This window comes from Antedon bifida, chromosome 4 (assembly GCF_963402885.1).
Source record: "Antedon bifida chromosome 4, ecAntBifi1.1, whole genome shotgun sequence".
NCBI classification, from domain to species: Eukaryota; Metazoa; Echinodermata; class Crinoidea; order Comatulida; family Antedonidae; genus Antedon; species Antedon bifida.
The window spans coordinates 8,946,450-8,966,855 of record NC_136229.1 but is presented as its reverse complement, the minus strand read 5'-3'; the positions used below and the strand labels follow the sequence as shown (position 1 = coordinate 8,966,855).

The following is a 20,406-nucleotide window of genomic DNA, read 5'->3' as shown; positions in this document are numbered from 1 at the left end:
CAAAATGCAATTGTGGCGCTTCATATCATTAAACTTCTCCGATCGCTAGGCTAGGCCACGTAAAATTGACTGAAGCTCAAGTACTCTACTGCGCCGAGAAATCCGCCCAAAACGGTATCGGAGAAATAAATCAGTGCGTTTGTTCTAAATTTAGGCTACGCAGTTTGTTTTATCAAATGCAAACATGAAGAAGATAAAGACCTTGATTTCAAGACAAGTGAGTTTCAATTAAATGCAATACGATATATTGTGTATGGGGTATTACAGGTTTTAATAAAAATTGTCCAATGCGATTCAATAATAAACAGAAAATCGATATTAATAAAAGTTCATTTGCTAGGCCTAGCCTAACTAGGCTGGGCTTGGCTGCTATACTAGCCTGCTAGAGGTGTGTGATATGTCAATAAACAGGCCAAAATCTATGGCCTATGCTAGGTATGAGAGAAATAGTAGGCTAGCTACCTTGCCTTGGCTAGATAGCCTGGCTATAAAATTCTCTCTTCATAAAGAAGTCTCTTCGAATAATTGTGGGAGTTGTAGTTACTGCATACTCTGGTATTTAATTATTTATAATATTTATTACCATCATCCATAGTTATAGTAGGCTAGGCTAGTATTATTAGCTAAATTTCCATACCTATCTATAAATAGGCCCATAGGCCTAGGCCTACTCATATATTATTTGTAAAGCAGTTTTAAAAATAGATTGGAACACTCGATCACTCACTTGATGAGTAAAGTAGGCCAAGATCGCTTGCATTGTGTCACAATTCCAATCATGGGTGTCTGTTTTTTTATTTAGAGGTTTTTAGAGATCTAGGCCTATATTATGCTAATATTAATAATAAACTTTATGGAATTGCTCAAAACATAAACAGCAACGGGTAACAATTAGGATGTAGAATTCATCTAGGAACTTTTATTTTATTCAATGGAATTTTACAGTACAATTCTCCCAATTAAAAATCAGACCCCAGAAACTGTGAATTATTCCAACAGAATAGTTCACAAAGAGCAGCAGAGAGGCAAGCCGTTTATGCGAGGCATCATTAGCATTCCCCAGAAGTTATCTGGTATTGCATATTGCAATTGTTAATCATTTTTTAACCTACAGACTAACAGAAGTCGTGAAGATTATAGTTCAACTGAAGATAAAGATTTAAGTTCTGACCAATCAGAGCCTGTCTATACGTATAAGGTTTGTCCAAAACAATACATAATCTTTGAATTTTGTTTGTACATATTTTGTTTGTTGTTTCTCCATGCTTCGTTCAACATTATCGCTCAGAATAATTATAAAGATATACCATACTTATAAGAAAGTGTGGACATTTTACTGAAATGAAAAAATAAACAATTCCCAATTGTTCAAATTAGTGTTTTATAACATATTATATATCTTTTTCAGGATACTAGGGAGATTGCTTCGGACCCTCTAGCAGAAGCAGAGGTAGGTAGATACTAATGTTCTCTACAATGCAACCATTTCTATATAGAAACCAGAACTTCATAGCTAGCAATGTGGTGGATTTGTGTTTCTTGACTTTACTATTCAGTAATGATTTGTGATAAGACTTGGAATCTAACGCTTTCCGCTTACGTAGCAAACAGGTATGGTATACACAGTTCAACAGATGTTAATTGCTTCATTTATTTTATCCCTCTCAGGTTATAAATAGTATAGAGGATGTATATTTCAACGATGAAACATTTGATTCCAGTTTATATGAGTTAGAGGTAAGCAATCAAATTTTAAGCTCTGTCTACACTATCAAACTAGTTTGACAAAAAATATGTGTGATGTGCCCAAATATGGTAGTGATATCCCCAAACATGGTAGTGATATGACATCATCATGTCCATATAATTATGGGCAAATCGCATTTTTTTGTCACATAAAGTTTTGCATATGTTTAACTTCCCAATGAAAATATAATTTTAAAGGCAAATCATTTATAAATCGGCATTCTAGTCCTAAAAATAATGTTAAAAAAAATTAAAATTTTTTTTCTTTAAATTAAATAATTCATGGTCGTCTTCTTGACTTCTATTTGTCTAATCGGTACATTTTTGACAAAGCAAATTTTATTGTTATGCATGTTATTGTTTATAACACATGCATCTTTATTATGGTAATTATATTGTTTTACATTAAATATTTGTCCAATTTGATACATGAATAACAATTCTATTTTTAGAAACTTAAAGATGATGAAAAACCAAGTCTATATGATATTAATGAGGATCGGACTAGACTCCGTTCACAACTTCAATCAGTAAGTAATGTAATATTTAATATGAACATTATCTATATCAAATGAATATAAAGAAATGACCATAAAAATGAAAGAGGAATACAAATGATTTCTTACAATTTATACTAAAAAAAGGGATTTAATTCCCTTTCTCCTAGTAAACTACCGTAGTTGTAGTAATGTGGCAAATGTTCAGTACTATAGAGTTCTGCAGTGCTGACGTCAAGACGGTAGGTGGCGCTGCATGGTTGCTAGCCAACCAAAAGATGCGTTCAACCTACCTGAGTGACTCTCTGATCACCAATGGTTTGGCTTATTAAAGTAGTCATTTTAAAATTTAATAATTTTCAAGAAAAACAAACTAAAATTTCTAAAGATCACTAAATATTTGTTTTTAATGATCTATTTATTCTTCAACTACAGTTTAAGTTCTAATCAAGCTAAGATACATAATTTGATAGAAATACAGATCTATACAGTTTATCAACATAGTAGCGTTAAACACATTTTTTGGTTGGCTAGCAACCATGCAGCGCCCTCTATCGTTGTGACGTCACACCACAGAACTCTATATGAAGTAGTACTATTGTTGTAATCTATCTACCTATTACTAGGTGCAGTATATTGACATAATTTATTATTTTGGTTTATTTTAGGTGTCAAAGAAAGTTTCAGATGTTGTGTTGGAAAACCACTCTGCTTATACCAAAGTAAGTTATATTGCCAACTATATCTAAAGCTCTGTCTACACTATCAAACTAGTTTGACAGCAAAAGTGTGATGTGCCCAAATATGGTAGTGATATGCTCAAATATGGTAGTGATATGCTCAAATGTGGTCTGTCATGTCTATATGGGCACATCACATTTTGAACTGGGAACAATTTCCTATGATCAAACTATGCCAAGGTTCGAAAAGTTAAAAATTCACTCCCATGATTTAAAATCACGTTCAACTTGACTTATCCATGATGGAGGCCCAGATGTTGCTCTTTGCTGAGGCCATAATTAATCTCATAAATTATTCATGATTTCTTCCTGAGATGCAGAGTAAATTTCACAGGCCGTGCACATACAAAATATGCATTCTTAGGTATTTTTGGCCAGCACATATCTGATTTTAAAAGAGTTAATTTTTTATGAAGTGGAAAGTGTTTCCTACTTAATTGCTTAAAGATGTATTGTCCCTTTGTCTAATTCCAAAAAAATAAAAAATAAAATATTTCGAAAAAAAGTGGATCATTTTGAAGTATCATAATAGTTATTAACTTTCACCAAAAATTAGTCGAAAAAAAAATCATTTAACTGAAATACAGACGTTTTTTTGTTTAAAAAATAACTTTGACTTCCAGTCAAAGTTTTCGATCAAAACATATCTCATAATGCAACGCGCTTGTTTGGCTACTCTGTATGCATAATCATAAAACTTCCTTGCGGTCTGTGTGAAAACACCTTCTCAACCATGACGAGTTGTAAACAATCTTAATTAGCATATGCATAATGCATACTCGTGGTTTGAAATCTTTGTTTACTTTCGCTCGCGATGATTTTCCAGACGAAATGTAATCAAATTAATTTACCTGTTAATTACGTAAACTTCTTGTTTTTGGCTCAAATTTTCGACTTAAAGTGAGACCCCATTTACACTTCAGCTTTTAGCGAGCCCGAGGCCGGCTCGAGGCCGGCTCCGAGCCAAAAGTGCACAAGTGTAAACACTCTGGGAACAACCGAGCCGGCCTCGAGCCGGCTCAATTTTTAGCCTAGTCTAGAGTAGGCTTCGGGCCGGCAATTGCGGGCTTCGGGCCGGCACTTCGTATAGTGTAAACACTCGCGGTCATAAAATGAACGTTCTGGGTCAACTATAGTTTAAAGTTTACGAAACTTACCGCTGTACCGGAAATGCATGTACGTAAAATATAAACAAACCAAAACGCGCGAAGTTTCCACAAAAATGGCCGAAAGACGAGAAGTAACGTGGGGGGAGGAAGAGGTCTTGGCATTGCTGGCAATATGGGGGGAACAGAAGATACAAAGCCGGATGGATGGTAGTGTGAGGAATGCTACTATCTACCGCGACATCAGCGGTCGGTCTTTTTTACTATCGACAACGCTACTAAACAATAATATTAACTTTTGAGACGGTTGGTGGCGCACATGAGCTGATATGACGTGAATGTAGCGAAATCGTACCATATCGAGCACTCTTCCGCGAGAGCAAGTGTAAACACAATAGTAGGGGCCCGAGGCCGGCTTTTTGGATAAGTGTAAACACATTGCGGGCTAAAAAGTAAGCCGGCGTCGGGCCGACTTCGGGCCGGCTAAGAAATCGTCGATGAAGTGTAAATGGGGTCTGAATAACTTTAATATTATTTTGATATGGCCAATTTAAATTTAGAATATTTTGACCTTCATTTTTTTGTGTTTAAAGGGACAATACATCTTTAAACAATACATTTATTTTAACTGTAGGAATTACAACGGGTGACTGATTTACAAGCAAGTCTTCAAACAGCAAATGTTATATGTACAAATGGAAGAAGGTAAGTATAACATGAGATGGCCATGCCCCCCCCCCCCCCCACACTCTTTTAAATGCACCACTGACAAAATATCTTAAGTTTGGGGATAAATTATTGTCATCGTCTATTTTAATTTATGTACAGCGCATTGATAGCTTGCTTATATGCGCTATATAAGAATGAACTATTATTATCCCCTCTGGAATGGGTATCTTTGCTAGTCTAGATTGTGCTATAGGAGATACAATTTGTACGTTTTTGTTACACCATGGCTATATATACATTGTTGCTACTGCACGCATCCATCCACATGGCATATTCAAATGGCCGCAAATTGTACTGGGAATATTTACACTACATTTGATAGTTATCCACCATCTTGAATCCAAGTGGTGTCTAAATTCTCCACTTTGGCCCACTAAAGCTATGTTCCTATGTTATATTGCACATATTCATACACATGGGGTATAAAATGAAGACTTCTGTTTTATTTTAGACAACTTCAGATCTCAAAGCAGGGTTTTACTATATCTAGCCTAGGAATAATGGCTAATTATCGCAAAAAACAACAGTTACTATCACTAATGAAATCGCTATACACTATCAAGACTTTGGTAAGTTTGTATTCTCTTGAGACACCTGTCTCATTGCTTCAAGATCCTGGTTCGAATCCTGCACTAAAGAAATTTGTTGTGTGACTGATATTGTCTGTATCTGAATAGATAGAATAGATTAATACCAAAAGTGTTCTGTGATGTGATGTCCTACATGCTTGTCCACTTCACACAAACAAGGAGATCAATTCCAGCGTTACCAACCACACACTGCTCTAAAATAGTTGTAAATCAAACTAATGCATAATATAGTCCAGTACAAAATGGTTAGGAAAGAGTGACTGTGGGTTCAATTTCAGACAACTCCCAGTCCACTCAGCTGTAAATGAGTAGCTGGTTGAAAAAACTAGGGAGGTTAAGGCAGCGTGGAATGGAACTGGCCACCCTACAACATAATGCTGAGGCTTGGTACAATGATCTCCTAACAGCTCATTACCCTACGTTCAGAATGAACTGGAACTCACCCTTTACCTTTTACTTATTATCTATTTAATTTATAATTCTCTATTTTAATGTTTTTCTTTTTTTTAATTCATAGCAAAGAACAGATATTCGGTTACGGGAGATGCTTGAGGTATGTTAATAGTATTATTTGCTTTCTGTTGCACATGCGATGTGTTCAATCACTGACCCTTTTTTATGTACAGAAATTCATACACTAACTAACTTATATTTTTGTTTGAATTTGATTACCAGGAGGAAGACTACCCAGGTGCAATACAGCTATGTCTAGAATGTCAGAAAGCAGCCAGTACCTTTAGACACTACACATGTATTAGGTATTTTACCTTAATATTTATTAATAATTAAAAAAAAATTAATTAAGAATTATAATTAGATTAAAAAAGAATAAAGATTAAAAATTAATTAAAAATGTCTCACGCCTGGATGATCGAAGTATGTTGATCAAAACGTAGAGAAACTCAATAGTTCTTTTTTGAACTATATACATGTGGTGTACCAAAAACTTTATATCAACATAATTAAAAATGATGACCATATTTGACAGATTAACTCCTAGATGACCTGAGTGTGAATTTGTCAAAATGTAGGGGGTGGCATGTGGATTGCTTTAAAATTGGATTTTAAAAAAGTCCTGTGAATTTATTGTAAATTAGACAGTGGGATCCTCAAGCATGGCGTTATACTGTACTTTGTCATAAACGGTAAAAATGTAACATTTTACAAATGTATTCATACAAATAAATAAACAAGCATGTTTAAAATTAAATGATAAATAAATACTGCATATTTTCTTATCTTATACTTTTTAATTTTGCAGTGAGTTAAGTTCTAAGTTACAAGACACTCTTGAAATGATTGAGGTAAGGTTTTAAAACAAGCTAAACAAAGAATAAAATTTTCCATTTTACTTATTTCTTCAATAAAATTATATATAGTTTTTGAACATTTTATTTAACCATTTTCATCATGTATGACATTTGTTTGTTTGTTGTGTATGTTTAGGAGCAACTAGATCAGGCTTTAGCAAAAACCTGTAACTCTTTTGATATTGGTCATTACCAGAAGGTACAAAGGGCCTACAGACTTCTAGGAAAAACACAGGTAAGTATGACGTGCAAAAGATGCCAGACATTCTAGCAAATTAATGACTTAAGTTTAATCATTTATTTAGGCTCTCATCATGTAAAACTAATTGATTACAGTAGTACTACAGGTAATTGATAACAGTTGGCAGATTAAGACAGGCATTGGTTTCAGCTCCCCTTTTGAAATGTCTCCTTTTGGAGAGAGGACCTCTATACCCCAATTACTTATACTATTTTGTGTTATAAAAAATAATGTGACCAATTTAGCAAAGCTCATATAAATGTAAATATAAGTATTGGGTAATATTAATTTGTGTATTTTTATATTTAAAATTAATAAAGTTAAATTTTTGATTGAATTGTAGACTGCAATGGACCAACTTCATATGCATTTCACTAGTGCAATTCACAACACAGCCTTCACCATTGTACTGGGCTATGTAGAACTTGTGTCTGGTTCATCAGATACAAGGTTTCAGAAGATGCAATACAAAGATCTGTGCAGTGTAAGTGTACTGTATTTGTTTTATATATTAACACCACAGGCACAAATTCTAAACCGCCCAGAGATATACTGAAAATGTATTAATTAATTAATTTGAAACGATAAGATGAGGAAATCTGTGATAAAAAGAGAAATTACTAAAATTATGAGTATCAGTGGCTAGAGCCGAAGGGAGATACAAATAAAATAAATAAAAATGATAAGAAAAAACAGCCAGAACGAAATTGCTGAGCTTTCTGATAACACTAACCCTTCCTCAGTCCAAGTTTGTTTTATATTTAATATTTTAGTCTATATTGTGTTGATGTATGGATTTTTTATTATGTATGTGACTGTCGCAATCAATCATGTAGGTAGTACAGTGTTTCAACCATATTCCTCAAGTATGCATTCTTTTAAAGAACTCCAAAATTAAAATTATTAATTTACTGTACTTAGAAAAGTGTCGCATTACATTAAATTGAACATAAATCCAATTTTATTTTAGTATGTCACAGGTGATACATTCATTCCATGCATGGTTGATCTTTGCAAAGCATTATGGGATGTGATGAGAAGCTACTATAAGACCATGGAATGGCATGAGGATTCCGAGGAAGTCCCTGAAGCAGAAACTGGTAAGCACTATTATATACTGTATTTACAATTGAAACAACAGCTGAGCGAGTGAGTAGCCGAGTGGTTAGGATAGTAATTATGTAGCCATAACAATACATCAGCAAGGCTCACTTGCTCCATTGTTTCGATGGTAGAACGAGTCTTCTCAGATAAGGACTATAAACCGTAGGACCAGTGTACACATCTAGCTCATGAGCACTTTATAGAACCTTGTACATCTTTCAAGACAAGTAGGGGGGTTTGGTGTACTAGTCTACACACAGTCACTGTCACACACATCCGTTTGACTGCCATATTCTTAAGAATAGTAATAGTTAAGCATGTTACTTAATACATACATTCCAATAATAATTGTGAGGTATTCTATAGATTTTAAGGTAACACATGCTTTTATAGTTGTGTCAAATATTGAATGAAATCAAGGTGATGAATGGGCTCTAAATTTATTCAAAGTCAAGTAAAGGATCCGTCTGTACATAGTCTAATGCTTTAACAGTGTATAAAAGCTAACATTTTAATTAATATAGATTACTTGTATTATGTAATGTGTAATCTTGATTACTGAATCTCACTTTAGATACTGGCTCACTAAGTTCAAATGTGGAGGCCAGCTTTAACAGGAAATATATACAGAAGAAACTAGCTCATGGCCTTTCAAGAATCTGGCAGGTAAGTTTTGATTGATAGTTTATTTTGTAATTTACTTTCAGTCCATTTTAAAATGACAGTCAACATTCACACATAAATTTCAATTTATATACAAGATCTTTGAATTTATACCTCATGAAGACATTTCCTCTATAGAGACAAATTTGGGGTAGTCACTATACTCTGCACTGAGCAACAGAAGTCCAAATGTATCAATCGGGAACCTATTCAAATTTTGTGGCTGGGGCATGTCAGAATGCATATAAATAGCACATAAGCTTCTTTCTGATGAGACATTCTATCTGTGGTCCTGTGTGTGCACCATTTCACATGTACATCTTCAAAATGAGTAAGGGGTAGTCTTTCAATGAACTGAAAAATTCACCACCAGAAAGTCCCCTGGAAATATGTCTATTTTGTTTTCTTTCTTTTTTTAGGATGTACAACAGAAGGTCAAATTCTTTTTGCTTGGGACAGATCTCTCATTTTTCAAGTATGATGACTTCATATTTGTTCTTGATATTATTAACAGGTAAAAATTTAAATTTGTTATTATTTATATATTGTATATAATTTTATTTCCCCTCCTTTTTTAAAGACATCACTAAACTCTATATTTAAACACACCAATAAGAGATAAATATTGACAAAAAAATAGTTTTTGTGTAGATGAATTTTTTATGAAATATTTTTTATGGTTAAAATTTTGTTAAACAAACTAATGTTTTCTTTTATTATCTTAGACTTATTTCGATTGGCAAAGAATTTTGTGGAAGTAAGTCAGAAGACTTGCAGAAATCGATTCGAACCCAGTCAATAAACTACTTTAAAAACTACCACAGGTAAATACAACATTATATATCTGATAGGGTGTCTCCTAAGCAGTTCATGTTCATGAGAGGTCATTTTTATTTATTTATTTATTTATTTCACCTTATTTATAGAGGGTGACCCTAAACAGTATATGCTGACAATCAAAGGGCCCCTTGATTAGTTATGATAAGTGTATGTGTGTGTGACAGTGGCTGTGTGTATACTAGAAAACCGGGGTAACCCCCTTACTCGTCTCAAAATAATGATGTACTAGGTTCTTTTGAGCCAGATGTGTACACTGGACCTACGGTTTATAGTCCTTATCTGAGAAGACTCATGCTACTACGAGAACTATGAAGCGAGTGAGGCTCAAACCTTGCAGATGTTAATAATAATACATTTTGTTTGCAATGGAAGAAACTGGTGTTAAAATGCGATATAACATTGTAAAACAAAGTATGAATGTGTCATACTCATTATTGTGCGCTCTGATTTTGGTTTATGCTACTATTAAATTCGCTGAAGCAAAACATGTGTAATTTGACTCAGAAATGGATTTGGAAGGTGGGGATATGAATATATGCATGCATATAAGCTGATGCTTTCTCACAAAAAGATTTACCTAGTAGAAAACATGCTTTAGACTAATATGACTTTATGTTTGTTCTGCCTCCAGGGCTAGAATGGATGAACTGTGCATATTCCTTGAGAATGAAGGCTGGGAATTGTGTCCTGTGAAAGTAAACTTTTCTATCCATCATCTTCAAGAGTTTAAATTCATGCATTTGCTGAATGCACAAAGAAACGAAGACGACATTCTAGAGAACGAGATGAAGCAAACAAATGTGTTCAAACACTTTGAGACAGGAAGTCCTTTTGATCGACAGACTTTGGATGACACGGAAGATGTCATTCAAGCTCCTAATGTAAGATTGTATATAGGATTGATTGTTGTCAAATAAATCTATCTTCGCTTGACCTTATTTATTTATCTATCTATCAATATTCTCATTCCTGAGGATGATCCTGTATATTGATCGAAACGTTGAGAGACTCAACAGTTCTACTAAATATATGTTTTTTTTACCTCAAATTTTATAGCAACATTTATGAATATCACCAGATTGGAGGTTAGGTTTAGGTCTAGATACATTATACATATGGCAGACAACACAGTTCCTAATATGTTTTGTACCTGAAGGAACAGCCTATATCATCGAAATTCAGAAGAGGCAACATTTTTATGCTTGTTTACCAATCTCAAAATTATAGTCAAGGGCTGCATTGTTCTCATGGCTAAACATCCCTCCCACCATCTAAGCTACATGAAAAGTCTGAGTTTAGAAAGCATAGGGTTAGTTTAGAATTTGTAATTTACCCCAATTGGATGTTACTGTACATCAGATGGTGTTATATAATATAATAATAATGTATTAATTTTACTGTAATGTGTAGTTTAATGAACATATATACTGTTACTGATTATTTCTTTATGACTTTGTTTACAGATGAGCAATGGCAAAGATAGCAACTCAAATGATGATGATTCAGATAGTGATATACCTGATGAACTAAAGCAAGATTATATTGATGAACAAACAGGAGAGAATCCTACTAAAAGGTACACAATGTTATTGTTGTTATTTCATACACATCCTGCAGCATCCTCAAGCAATCAGGGAGTGTTCTGAGATATTTGTAAGGGATATTAGACTAGCATGTGAGAGTCATGGGTTTCAAGACTGTGTCTTTGCCATATTACTTGTGATAGGCAAGATGCTTTACTCTCATTGCCTTGTACTTCAGATGGGACATAAAGCCATTGGTCCTATGTACATAAACATTGCATGTGTACAAGAACTTTTCTGCGCATGAACCACATTATTTTAGTGCAGAGAGCAGACCTTATTAACTGATCACATAGACCATTCTTATTGTACTTGTCTAGTACTAAGATTATTATAGCGAAAAGAGCAGTCCTTCTATGAGACTAAAGTAAAAGTGTGTGTATGTTTTAAATATTTATAGAGGTCATGCTAAGACCAAGAGGAGACCAGAACGTGTTTCAAGTAGAGAACTAAGTCCAATTCTTGCTAATACTACACTTAATGTATTGAGATTAGTAGGTAAGTACAGGACACAAATATTTTCCTTTTTTATTGCTTAGAATTTACACTTATGTTAGGTTCTTTGGCCATTCCAAATGATGACTTTACCAATTCTTAATGCATTTTCCAAACCATTGGTCCCAGTTGTCTGCCCAAAGGTAAAATGGTAAAACCCGCTCCTGAACTTACCCTTGAGAGGATCGGCCTAACTTTATGAAGTATTTACACTTATCAGTAACCAAGGGTTTTTAGTTGGCAGTATTTCTGCATTTTTAATCTATGGGTAAATTAACCATCTGTACACAGCTATTCAATTTAAAAAATGTTGTTACTGTACTTTTATTTTAGGGAAGTATATGCAGATGATGTCGGTATTGACTCCTATTGCATACGATGTGGTCTTGTGTATGTCTCAGCTATTTGACTATTATTTGTATGCTGTCTACTCATTCTTTACATCAGATATGGTATGTTGTATTCTACAAGCCAATTAGGAGGCTGTTAGTTTTTAACAATCATCTGAGATTCCTACCTATATAAACACTACAAACACCACTATTCCCAAAATGGAACAGACTGGATGCCGTAGGGATGTCATGCGTGAGAGATGTTTTATATAGCCCAGTACAGCACCTGGACTGTTCCATTATCCTGTCGAGGAGAGTCCATGTATGGGGAATAATCTGTGAAATATGTTTCCATTGTTAAAGATCAATAAATGGCCAAAGCATGTGCTAGTTCATAATTTAAGCAAACCTAAAATGTATAACACTATACTATTGGAATAGTGTGTAACACTATTTTAAGTAAGTGATTTACTGTATATACTTTATAAAGGTAATTTCCTACCATATCATTCTATTTTCGTGCACTTTTTTTTCAAGCTAAAACACTACTTTTTGGTCCTCTGGTTTAAGCCCACCCCTTGACCAAATGCATGTATACACTTGTTAGATAGATAAACATGCAATGGTTCCGTCTTGATTACAGGCCGATGTTGAGAAGGTACTAAATAGTAAGCTACTCAACACACTAAGACGAATATCAAATGAGATCATTGACAAATCACGCAGCGGTCCACTCAACTCTGAATCTCCCAATAATAAGGTATAGTGTCAGACATTACCATTTTATACGTCATCAAAAGTATATGTTATAATTTCAATTAATATTATCTTCATTTTATCTACAAGAATATTTTGTTATCTTCATTGTTATAATTGGTTTATTATTGTCATTATTGGATCATCTTAATGTTTGTATGTAAATCATTGTTTCAAATTAATTATTTAATTTTCAGTGTATCACTGAGCGGATTAGAATTTATTCGGGGCCTTTTAAATTATATATACCCAATATATACATTGTTTTTATCTCAGGTGAAAGTGCCATTTCCATATTTATCCCCAATTGTTGAGCTAGAGAACCGAAACACTCTGTATGGACTATCAGAAAGAATTGTTGCAACTGAGTCATTGTAAGTATATACATTTGTTTATATTTTATTGATGTATGGCAGTGCCAAGGCTTTTCACTCCCTGGTTTTAATGTAACAACATGCTTACTGTTTTTAGATCCAATAATTATAAGAATCAGTTGTTTGCTGATATCGATGGTATATTGTGCAGTAATGTCTTAGAGGTAACTAGGTGACAAGCTTGTTCTGATGACTTTCTGGTTGTGTAATAGCTCTATGGCTATTGTTTGCTCATGATTTTCTATTATGTCATCTCTCTCCACTTATGATTTTATTGTTTTTGATTAATTGCTTTGTTGATAATCTTTCTGTGGTTTTGAAGTTGATTGAACTAGTTGGTTCTAGTTAACTTCAATTCAATTTAAATGCAATGAAATAAATTTGGAATGCCCCACCACTCTTACCAGCCAGTATATATATCCTTTTCATATTCTTCCTTAACCATTTTATTTTAACTGGCTATTTTGCTCTTCTCTATTTTAACAGATTTTATATTTTTTTTATTTCAGAGCATTTTTAGCAGATCAGTTTGAATCACTACAATCTCATCTTGAGTCTGTTATCCCTGCAACCAAGAAACCATTCCTACAACAGTTCTATTCCCAGGTAGACACCATACATTTTGTTTTAATTCATTGCCTTCAAAACATAATATTTGGAAAAGTTACACTAAAAAAAATGTTTATATTATTTATTTCTTCATTATACCGAGTAGCCTCTTCAGTACAGATACTGTGTTCTCAGAATTTTGAACTACTATGAATTACTAGTTAATCACTTCTGTAGAAAAAAAACTATGTGTTCACTTATAAAAAACAAAATGAACAATTAAATTCAACAAAGAACTCATTGACTTCCTGTCAATTTGACTATTTTTTCCTTTAAATTACATTTTTTTTCCAGGTAAATAATTGGGTTTTTTTTCAATCCAATTTTTGGTCAAAGTAAATAACTATTATGCAACATTAAAATTGCATATTCAACAAAAACATTTTTTTTAATTATTTGTTCAGGGGACAATATATCTTTAAGATAAGAATCCTATTATTTTGAAAGACCCAGGATTTGAACCCATAACCCTGGGATTTGTAGGCTACATACAGTGTCACTATTGTACACATACCATCATTATAGTTTATTTCTTCTTGCCATCACCTTATATTTCTTTGTCCACAGACGGTTGGCGTCTCTAGTGAATTACGTAATGCTGTATACCTTGGCGTATCTTCTTACTGTTTATCAACTGAGAGAATTCTGAACCTAATGAGTACTGTCAACTGGAATATTAAGGATATCATGTCACAGCATAGTCCCTATGTAGATGCTCTTTTACAGGTATGAAATAATTTTATAATAATCTATTGCAACACAACATAGTTTATCTCTCATCTGACTAACCTGCACGGATTCTCTACCCTATACATACTCATGGAAAATGAGAGATGACCAGTGGACACAATTAACAATTAAAGTGTGTGATTTCAACCTAACCCTCAGTCACAAGGCCAGACTGCTGGTACTTGCTTAACTACAATGTCAATTTGTTTAAAATCAGTCAAATTTTTCAGCAGATGAGTTTACGTTGTATAGAAAAGTTAAGATAAAAAACGCGAGAACTTTAAACATGTTCAATTTTCTCCCGACGAGACATTTTGTCTGGCTTCGTCATACGATGCTGTCTCAGTCTTTATGTCTAATAAATATTTTATGTCGATGATTAAAAAATTTATTTAATTACTACTTATTTAGGACCTACAAGTGTTCCGAGACAGATTACAAGATGTTGGGAGGTAAGAATTTAACTTTATACTGACAATATAACTAGTTACTTGTGTAGGGATGGTGAGACTACGCTGATAACACAGTACAGAGTACAAAGTTTGGCCTCAGTACTGAGTGATCATATTTGTTTTGTTGTAAACATATCACACAAGAAGACAGCATGGTCCTTACAGGACATGCCAATATCTGTCTTAAGTTCTATTTTGGGAGAGATAGATGTTGGTGGTTGGAATAATCTGGGGTAATTAGGGTGTAGCCTATTTCCTGTATGGAATTTAAAGGCGACCCTGTTTAACTTTAGCATCAATATGGCCTAAATGTAGCAACACAATTATTGTCTAAAGCTCTGTCTACACTATCAAACTAGTTTAAAAAAAAGTGGGATGTGCCTAAATATGGTAGTGATATGCCAATATAATGTATGGTCACATCATATTTTTTTGTCACAAAGTTTGATAGTGTAGACAGAGCTTAACTTTAGGAGGTTTGCACTCACGATATACTTTATAATTGTGTACAAAGCCAAATTGATGGTTTTAGAATTAAATTTACTAATTATTATATTGATTGATATTCACCATATATTTTTTTGTTGGTCTATAGACAAGTCCGTATACCTCATGTTGTATACGTTGTGTTATGGAACCATTTGATACTATTAGTGAACAGGACAATAGTTGAAGGGTAAGTTCGAACATTCTAATTTATCCCACAAACTTTCATTCACAACAACAGTAGTCAGATTTATTATAATTGTTTATGAAAAAACTTAACTATGACTTAAGTTAATTTTCAAAATACCCTAAGCAAATAGTTGTGCATGTTATATGAATAATACTTAATATAATTAAAGATGAAAAAATAATTCTTACAAATTTGTTTGTTGAATATTCCATTTTAATGTAACATAATAGTTATCCACTTTGACAAAAAATTGGATCGAAAAAAAATGTATTTACCTGAAAAAAATGTAATTTAAAGCAAAAAATGGTCAAATTGGCTGCCAGCCAATGGATTTTTGGTTGAATTTTACCATTTATTTTGTCATTTTATAAGTGAAAACATGATTTTTTTTTAACTTGATTAAAACTACAAAATAACATATTCAAAGTCTGATTTAATTAATCTTCATTTTTCATGTTTTTGGGGGACAATACATCTTTAAGCAAAAAAAGTTTATAAATGGAAAACCATGATGTATAGTTAACTTTTTTTATACTTGCTTATAAAAACTTAACTACAACTTAAGTCCATTTGCAAAATACCCTTAGCAAATATTTCTGCATGTTTTGAATAGTATTCATGACTTGGCACTGCCTAATGTAATTAAGCAAAAAAGTTTATAAATGAAGGACTAACCCATGTAGGCCTACTGTAGTTAATACTTACAGTAACTTTACACAAGTGATGCATGGTTTTTGTTTAGCCTTGCCGGTGCTAAGAAGTGCAGTAACGAAGGACGAGCACTGATGCAGTTAGATTACCAGCAATTCCTGATGAAGCTAGAACAGTTAACAGACATTAAGCCAATCCCAGCAAAGGAGTTTGTGGAAACTTATATTAAAGCATTCTATCTCTCGGAATCTGACATTGAATCCTGGGTAAAAGAACGAAGGGTGAGTTTTTTTTTATGATTATAATTGTGTCCTTTTTGTAACCAGCCTTAAGTTTTATGAAGCAATTTGATTTCACAGTGGATTCCTGCAAAATCTATTATTAGCTAATTCAATACTGTAGTTACAAATACTGTTAGGTACTGTATATTACTAATACCTTGTGTGTTTGTTTGCCTGATAATATATCACCCAAACCTTTTTTGTATAGATATATGAGTAAATATATACCAATACCATGTCTATTAATGTTGTAAAATATCAAGTAATTTTTGTAAAAAATACGAGTTGAAATATTTTTGGTTTTCTTGATTTAACATTAGTTTATTGCTTTTTAATCCTTTTAGGAGTATTCTGGAAAGCAGTTAACAAGTTTGGTCAACTGTGCCGTGAGCTCCAAAAGGGGACGCCAGCGTCTGTTAATGATAATTGAAGAGTTAGAGAGGCAACGTCCTAAATAGATACTGTTCTGTGTGGTGGTGATATGTATTTTATGTATAATATTGTAATAATTTATGTAGTAATAAATAATAATTCATTCCTGTCTCATCTATTTTATAAATAAAGACATATGAGAGTTTTTATTTCACAACACATGAAATAGAAGATCATTTGCACATGCTTAAAAACCAACCTGTGCTTCCCAACGATTCTATAAATAGATAGGATTAAATCGCGTATGCTATAAGAGTCTATCACAGTGCTTATTGTTTTGTTAACATCCATTGCTGTTTAATTTTTACCAAATTTCATTCTGAAAAGATGCCATTTTGACATACCCACAGCTTTGTGTAGCCATGTGTGTATACAAGTATGTGCTTTAACTATTTCTACGATTTGTTTTAGGATCCTTCTCTCATAAATTTATTCAAAATTTAAGGTGAATTACCAATCAATTTTGTCAGTGTCATAATATTATCGTGTCTATGGCATTATTATGAATAATGAAATGAAAGAAATTTATCATTTTCGTATGTTCAAAATGATGATGAACAATTGTTCCTGAATGCACGGAGCTATAAAAAAAAATAGTACTAATTCCATAGCTCCATGGTTAATGGTTAAAATTTATAATTAAAGCACAAAACAAAAAATTGAAAGAAACGTCAAGAAAAAACGGAAAAGTTCATGCCAGCACCCAATGCGAAGTATGTAAATACGTCCTCGTCGCTAACTAGATTTCTAATGTGAATGCAGTTAGCGCTAGTTGAGCATCTGCCTTCTCAGAACTCGGGCGCCACCTATCCTAGTTAAAGAAACTAGCAGGCGTGAACGAAAAATAACGACTAAACAGACAAAATATATTACCTAATTAGGCCTACATACATCGAAACATGCCCTCATTACGATTTCCACCTATGCAAACTAGTAGGTGGGTAAGGTGAATTTCAGCTCCTAAACATACAAAACTAAATTACCTAAAACCCATTATTATTATTTTTTTACTTTGATGCATACAACGTAAATATGGATAATATAAGCCACGGACTATTTATCCACGTATTTTATTATTTTTCTAAAATAAATAAAACATTTAATTTAAGAAGTTAAAAAATATCGCAAATTAAGCATATACACAATAATACATTTAATTGTGCGATAAATACAAACTTGTTTAAGTTTTTATTAAAATTATTAGGATTCTATAATGTTTATTATTTAGAAATGTAAGTAGGTGCCTAATAATTGTTAAAGAAATTATGTCATGCTTGAAAATAGTTTATGGTGAATATCAGAAATATAATTTACCGTTTGTTGACGTCATTTTCTATCTTGGAAATTCTCTGCAAGCGTCACCGAAGGTTATATTAGGTATACCGGTATACGATTACAATTTCTATCAGCCAGTTTAGGATTAACCGTGAAGTGTACTTATTAAAAAAAATTCCAATCTCCCTTGATAATCCTATAGCGTTACAACGCTTTTACACACGTTGGTTTGTCGTTGTGTAGTATAATTGCCGTGTAAAATAAACCCATTAGAATGATAGGCGCTGTACAAGTTTTTTACATCGAATACGGAAACGCTTTCACGCGTTCGTACCAAAGTAACAATTTGTTTCAAAATGTTGTGTTTTGTAAGATATTATTATAGACGGTGAAATGTGTATAAGTCACAGTAAAGAAGAATAATTATGAATTTTAACATTTCATTTATGGTTTTGGACATTTCCAATAAGTTTATAAATTTATACTGATTAGTTTTTATGTTAATTTGTACTATGTTTAACTATATTTAATTTTTTTCTGAATTTCTAATTATTTTGGGAATATACTACGCATCTTTATTTTTACTTATATATATATCAAAACATGTCATAGTACACTTAATATGTTTACTAATCACAAAACAATTATTTTCGACGTTTTTTTTAAATAATCTAGTCTTATTCTAATCTACTTATTAGTCTTATTAAAATATATTTGAATGTTATCAATTTTATTCAATTATTATGAAATACCGTATCATGGAATATGAAACATTTAATATAATTTTTACTTCAAAATATAACAGTGCATCTATACACTGTAACTTTACTCTGAGTAATAAAGTAATAGTAAGTAAATATGAGTATAAATGTTATATAATTATTATAAATGTTTTATTATGAATAATGTTATATTACATTGAACAAATTGATGATTTATGATTGTAACATTTTGTAAGGCATTCGGCCCTAACTTCCTCACATCATTCCTCACCACTTTTATGTGCAATAGTCAGTTGAGTAATTAGTTCATACTAAATATGTCAATTCATTTTGACAATGGTCTTCATGTTTGTTCGATAGTATGAATAATTTTATCCGGTGTGTCAATGATTACGTCTGCTAGCGGCAGCGACATTCTGATTTTACACAAATAAACGTAAAAGATTAAAATGTGTTTGAAATTAATTATTATTTTTTGATTGATTTGATTGATTGATTTTTGTTGTTCAAACTAAACTGTTTGAAAGTTTTATCACAAATGCCGACCTGGTGCATAGATTAAATGTGTTGACGAACATAGGTCTACTGAGCTTGACCAATTTTACGATACGATGTTGGAATCGATTCGTGATATAAATGATTGAATAACAAAAGTGATAGGATATAAATATTAAAATTCACACTTTATTCACTCTTTTAAATTTGAATATTTAGAATATATAAAAGGAATGCAGACATAGGCTTAATCCAGGCCCGGTTTATCAAAACATTTTCACCTCAAACTAGTAGACGTGTATGCTGACTTTCAGCTCCTCTTGAAAGACACGTCAACTTCAAAAACTTTTAATCATAACTTTCAAACAATCACACAAAAGTACACAAAATCACAAAGTACCATGTCACGCAATTTTTAAAAAGTATACCACATCCTTGAAACCTATAAAACTAATTGCATATTTATATTGAATGGATGGTACATGGGCCGTAAAGGTATTATTAACTTACAATAATGCCTTTCATCCATCCATGAAGGAAAGAGCAAATAATAATAATTAACTTCGATATTTCCTCTTTGAAATCAATCAAACCATAAACAGTTGTTGCAGTAAAGTCAATACGACGCCTATACAACAACAAATAAATTCAAAAGCCTAAAGAAATTAAAAATGTTGCTGATAAGTAAAAGAATAATAGAAAATTAGATGTGCATCAAATAAGACCTCATAAATACTTACTCAGATAATGGGTTCCAGCAACCAAAACATGAGACTCAATTTTCCTGTTGTTTGATACAAACTAACTATATTTAGCACAAATAAAACTAAAAAATGGAAGTATAATGTTTCCTTTACTGTAGTTTATAATAACAGCACGAACGAAAATTCCAAATTGACATAATGGATAATAGACTTTTGGACTTGATTGATTGGAATTTGGATAAAAATCTAAATTATTTTTAGACTAGAATACCAA

The 20,406-nt window shown here is 32.6% G+C and overlaps 1 protein-coding gene across 1 annotated transcript; it reads left to right on the top strand.

Annotated features, from left to right (window-relative positions):
• Positions 1 to 84: 84 nt before the first annotated feature.
• Positions 85 to 19,398, top strand: LOC144839686 (syndetin-like). The gene is made up of 29 exons (XM_078695143.1): positions 85 to 217; positions 1,115 to 1,198; positions 1,409 to 1,450; positions 1,669 to 1,737; positions 2,199 to 2,276; positions 2,912 to 2,965; positions 4,724 to 4,794; positions 5,270 to 5,387; positions 5,926 to 5,961; positions 6,084 to 6,166; positions 6,670 to 6,712; positions 6,855 to 6,953; positions 7,303 to 7,443; positions 7,930 to 8,059; positions 8,638 to 8,729; positions 9,146 to 9,240; positions 9,452 to 9,550; positions 10,198 to 10,447; positions 11,030 to 11,142; positions 11,550 to 11,647; positions 11,978 to 12,096; positions 12,620 to 12,736; positions 13,009 to 13,106; positions 13,616 to 13,712; positions 14,283 to 14,441; positions 14,856 to 14,896; positions 15,492 to 15,572; positions 16,315 to 16,504; positions 16,849 to 19,398. The coding sequence occupies exons 1-29, from the start codon at positions 185 to 187 to the stop codon at positions 16,960 to 16,962; spliced, it is 2,844 nt and encodes a 947-aa protein (XP_078551269.1). The 5' UTR covers positions 85 to 184; the 3' UTR covers positions 16,963 to 19,398.
• Positions 19,399 to 20,406: the final 1,008 nt, after the last annotated feature.

Coding starts and splice junctions, on each gene's coding strand:
- LOC144839686 (XM_078695143.1), top strand. CDS start 185: ATGAAGAAGATAAAGACCTTGATTTCAAGACAA. Junction 7,444..7,929: donor AATACAAAGATCTGTGCAGT/GTAAGTGTACTG, acceptor ATTTTATTTTAG/TATGTCACAGGTGATACATT. Junction 12,097..12,619: donor CATTCTTTACATCAGATATG/GTATGTTGTATT, acceptor TCTTGATTACAG/GCCGATGTTGAGAAGGTACT.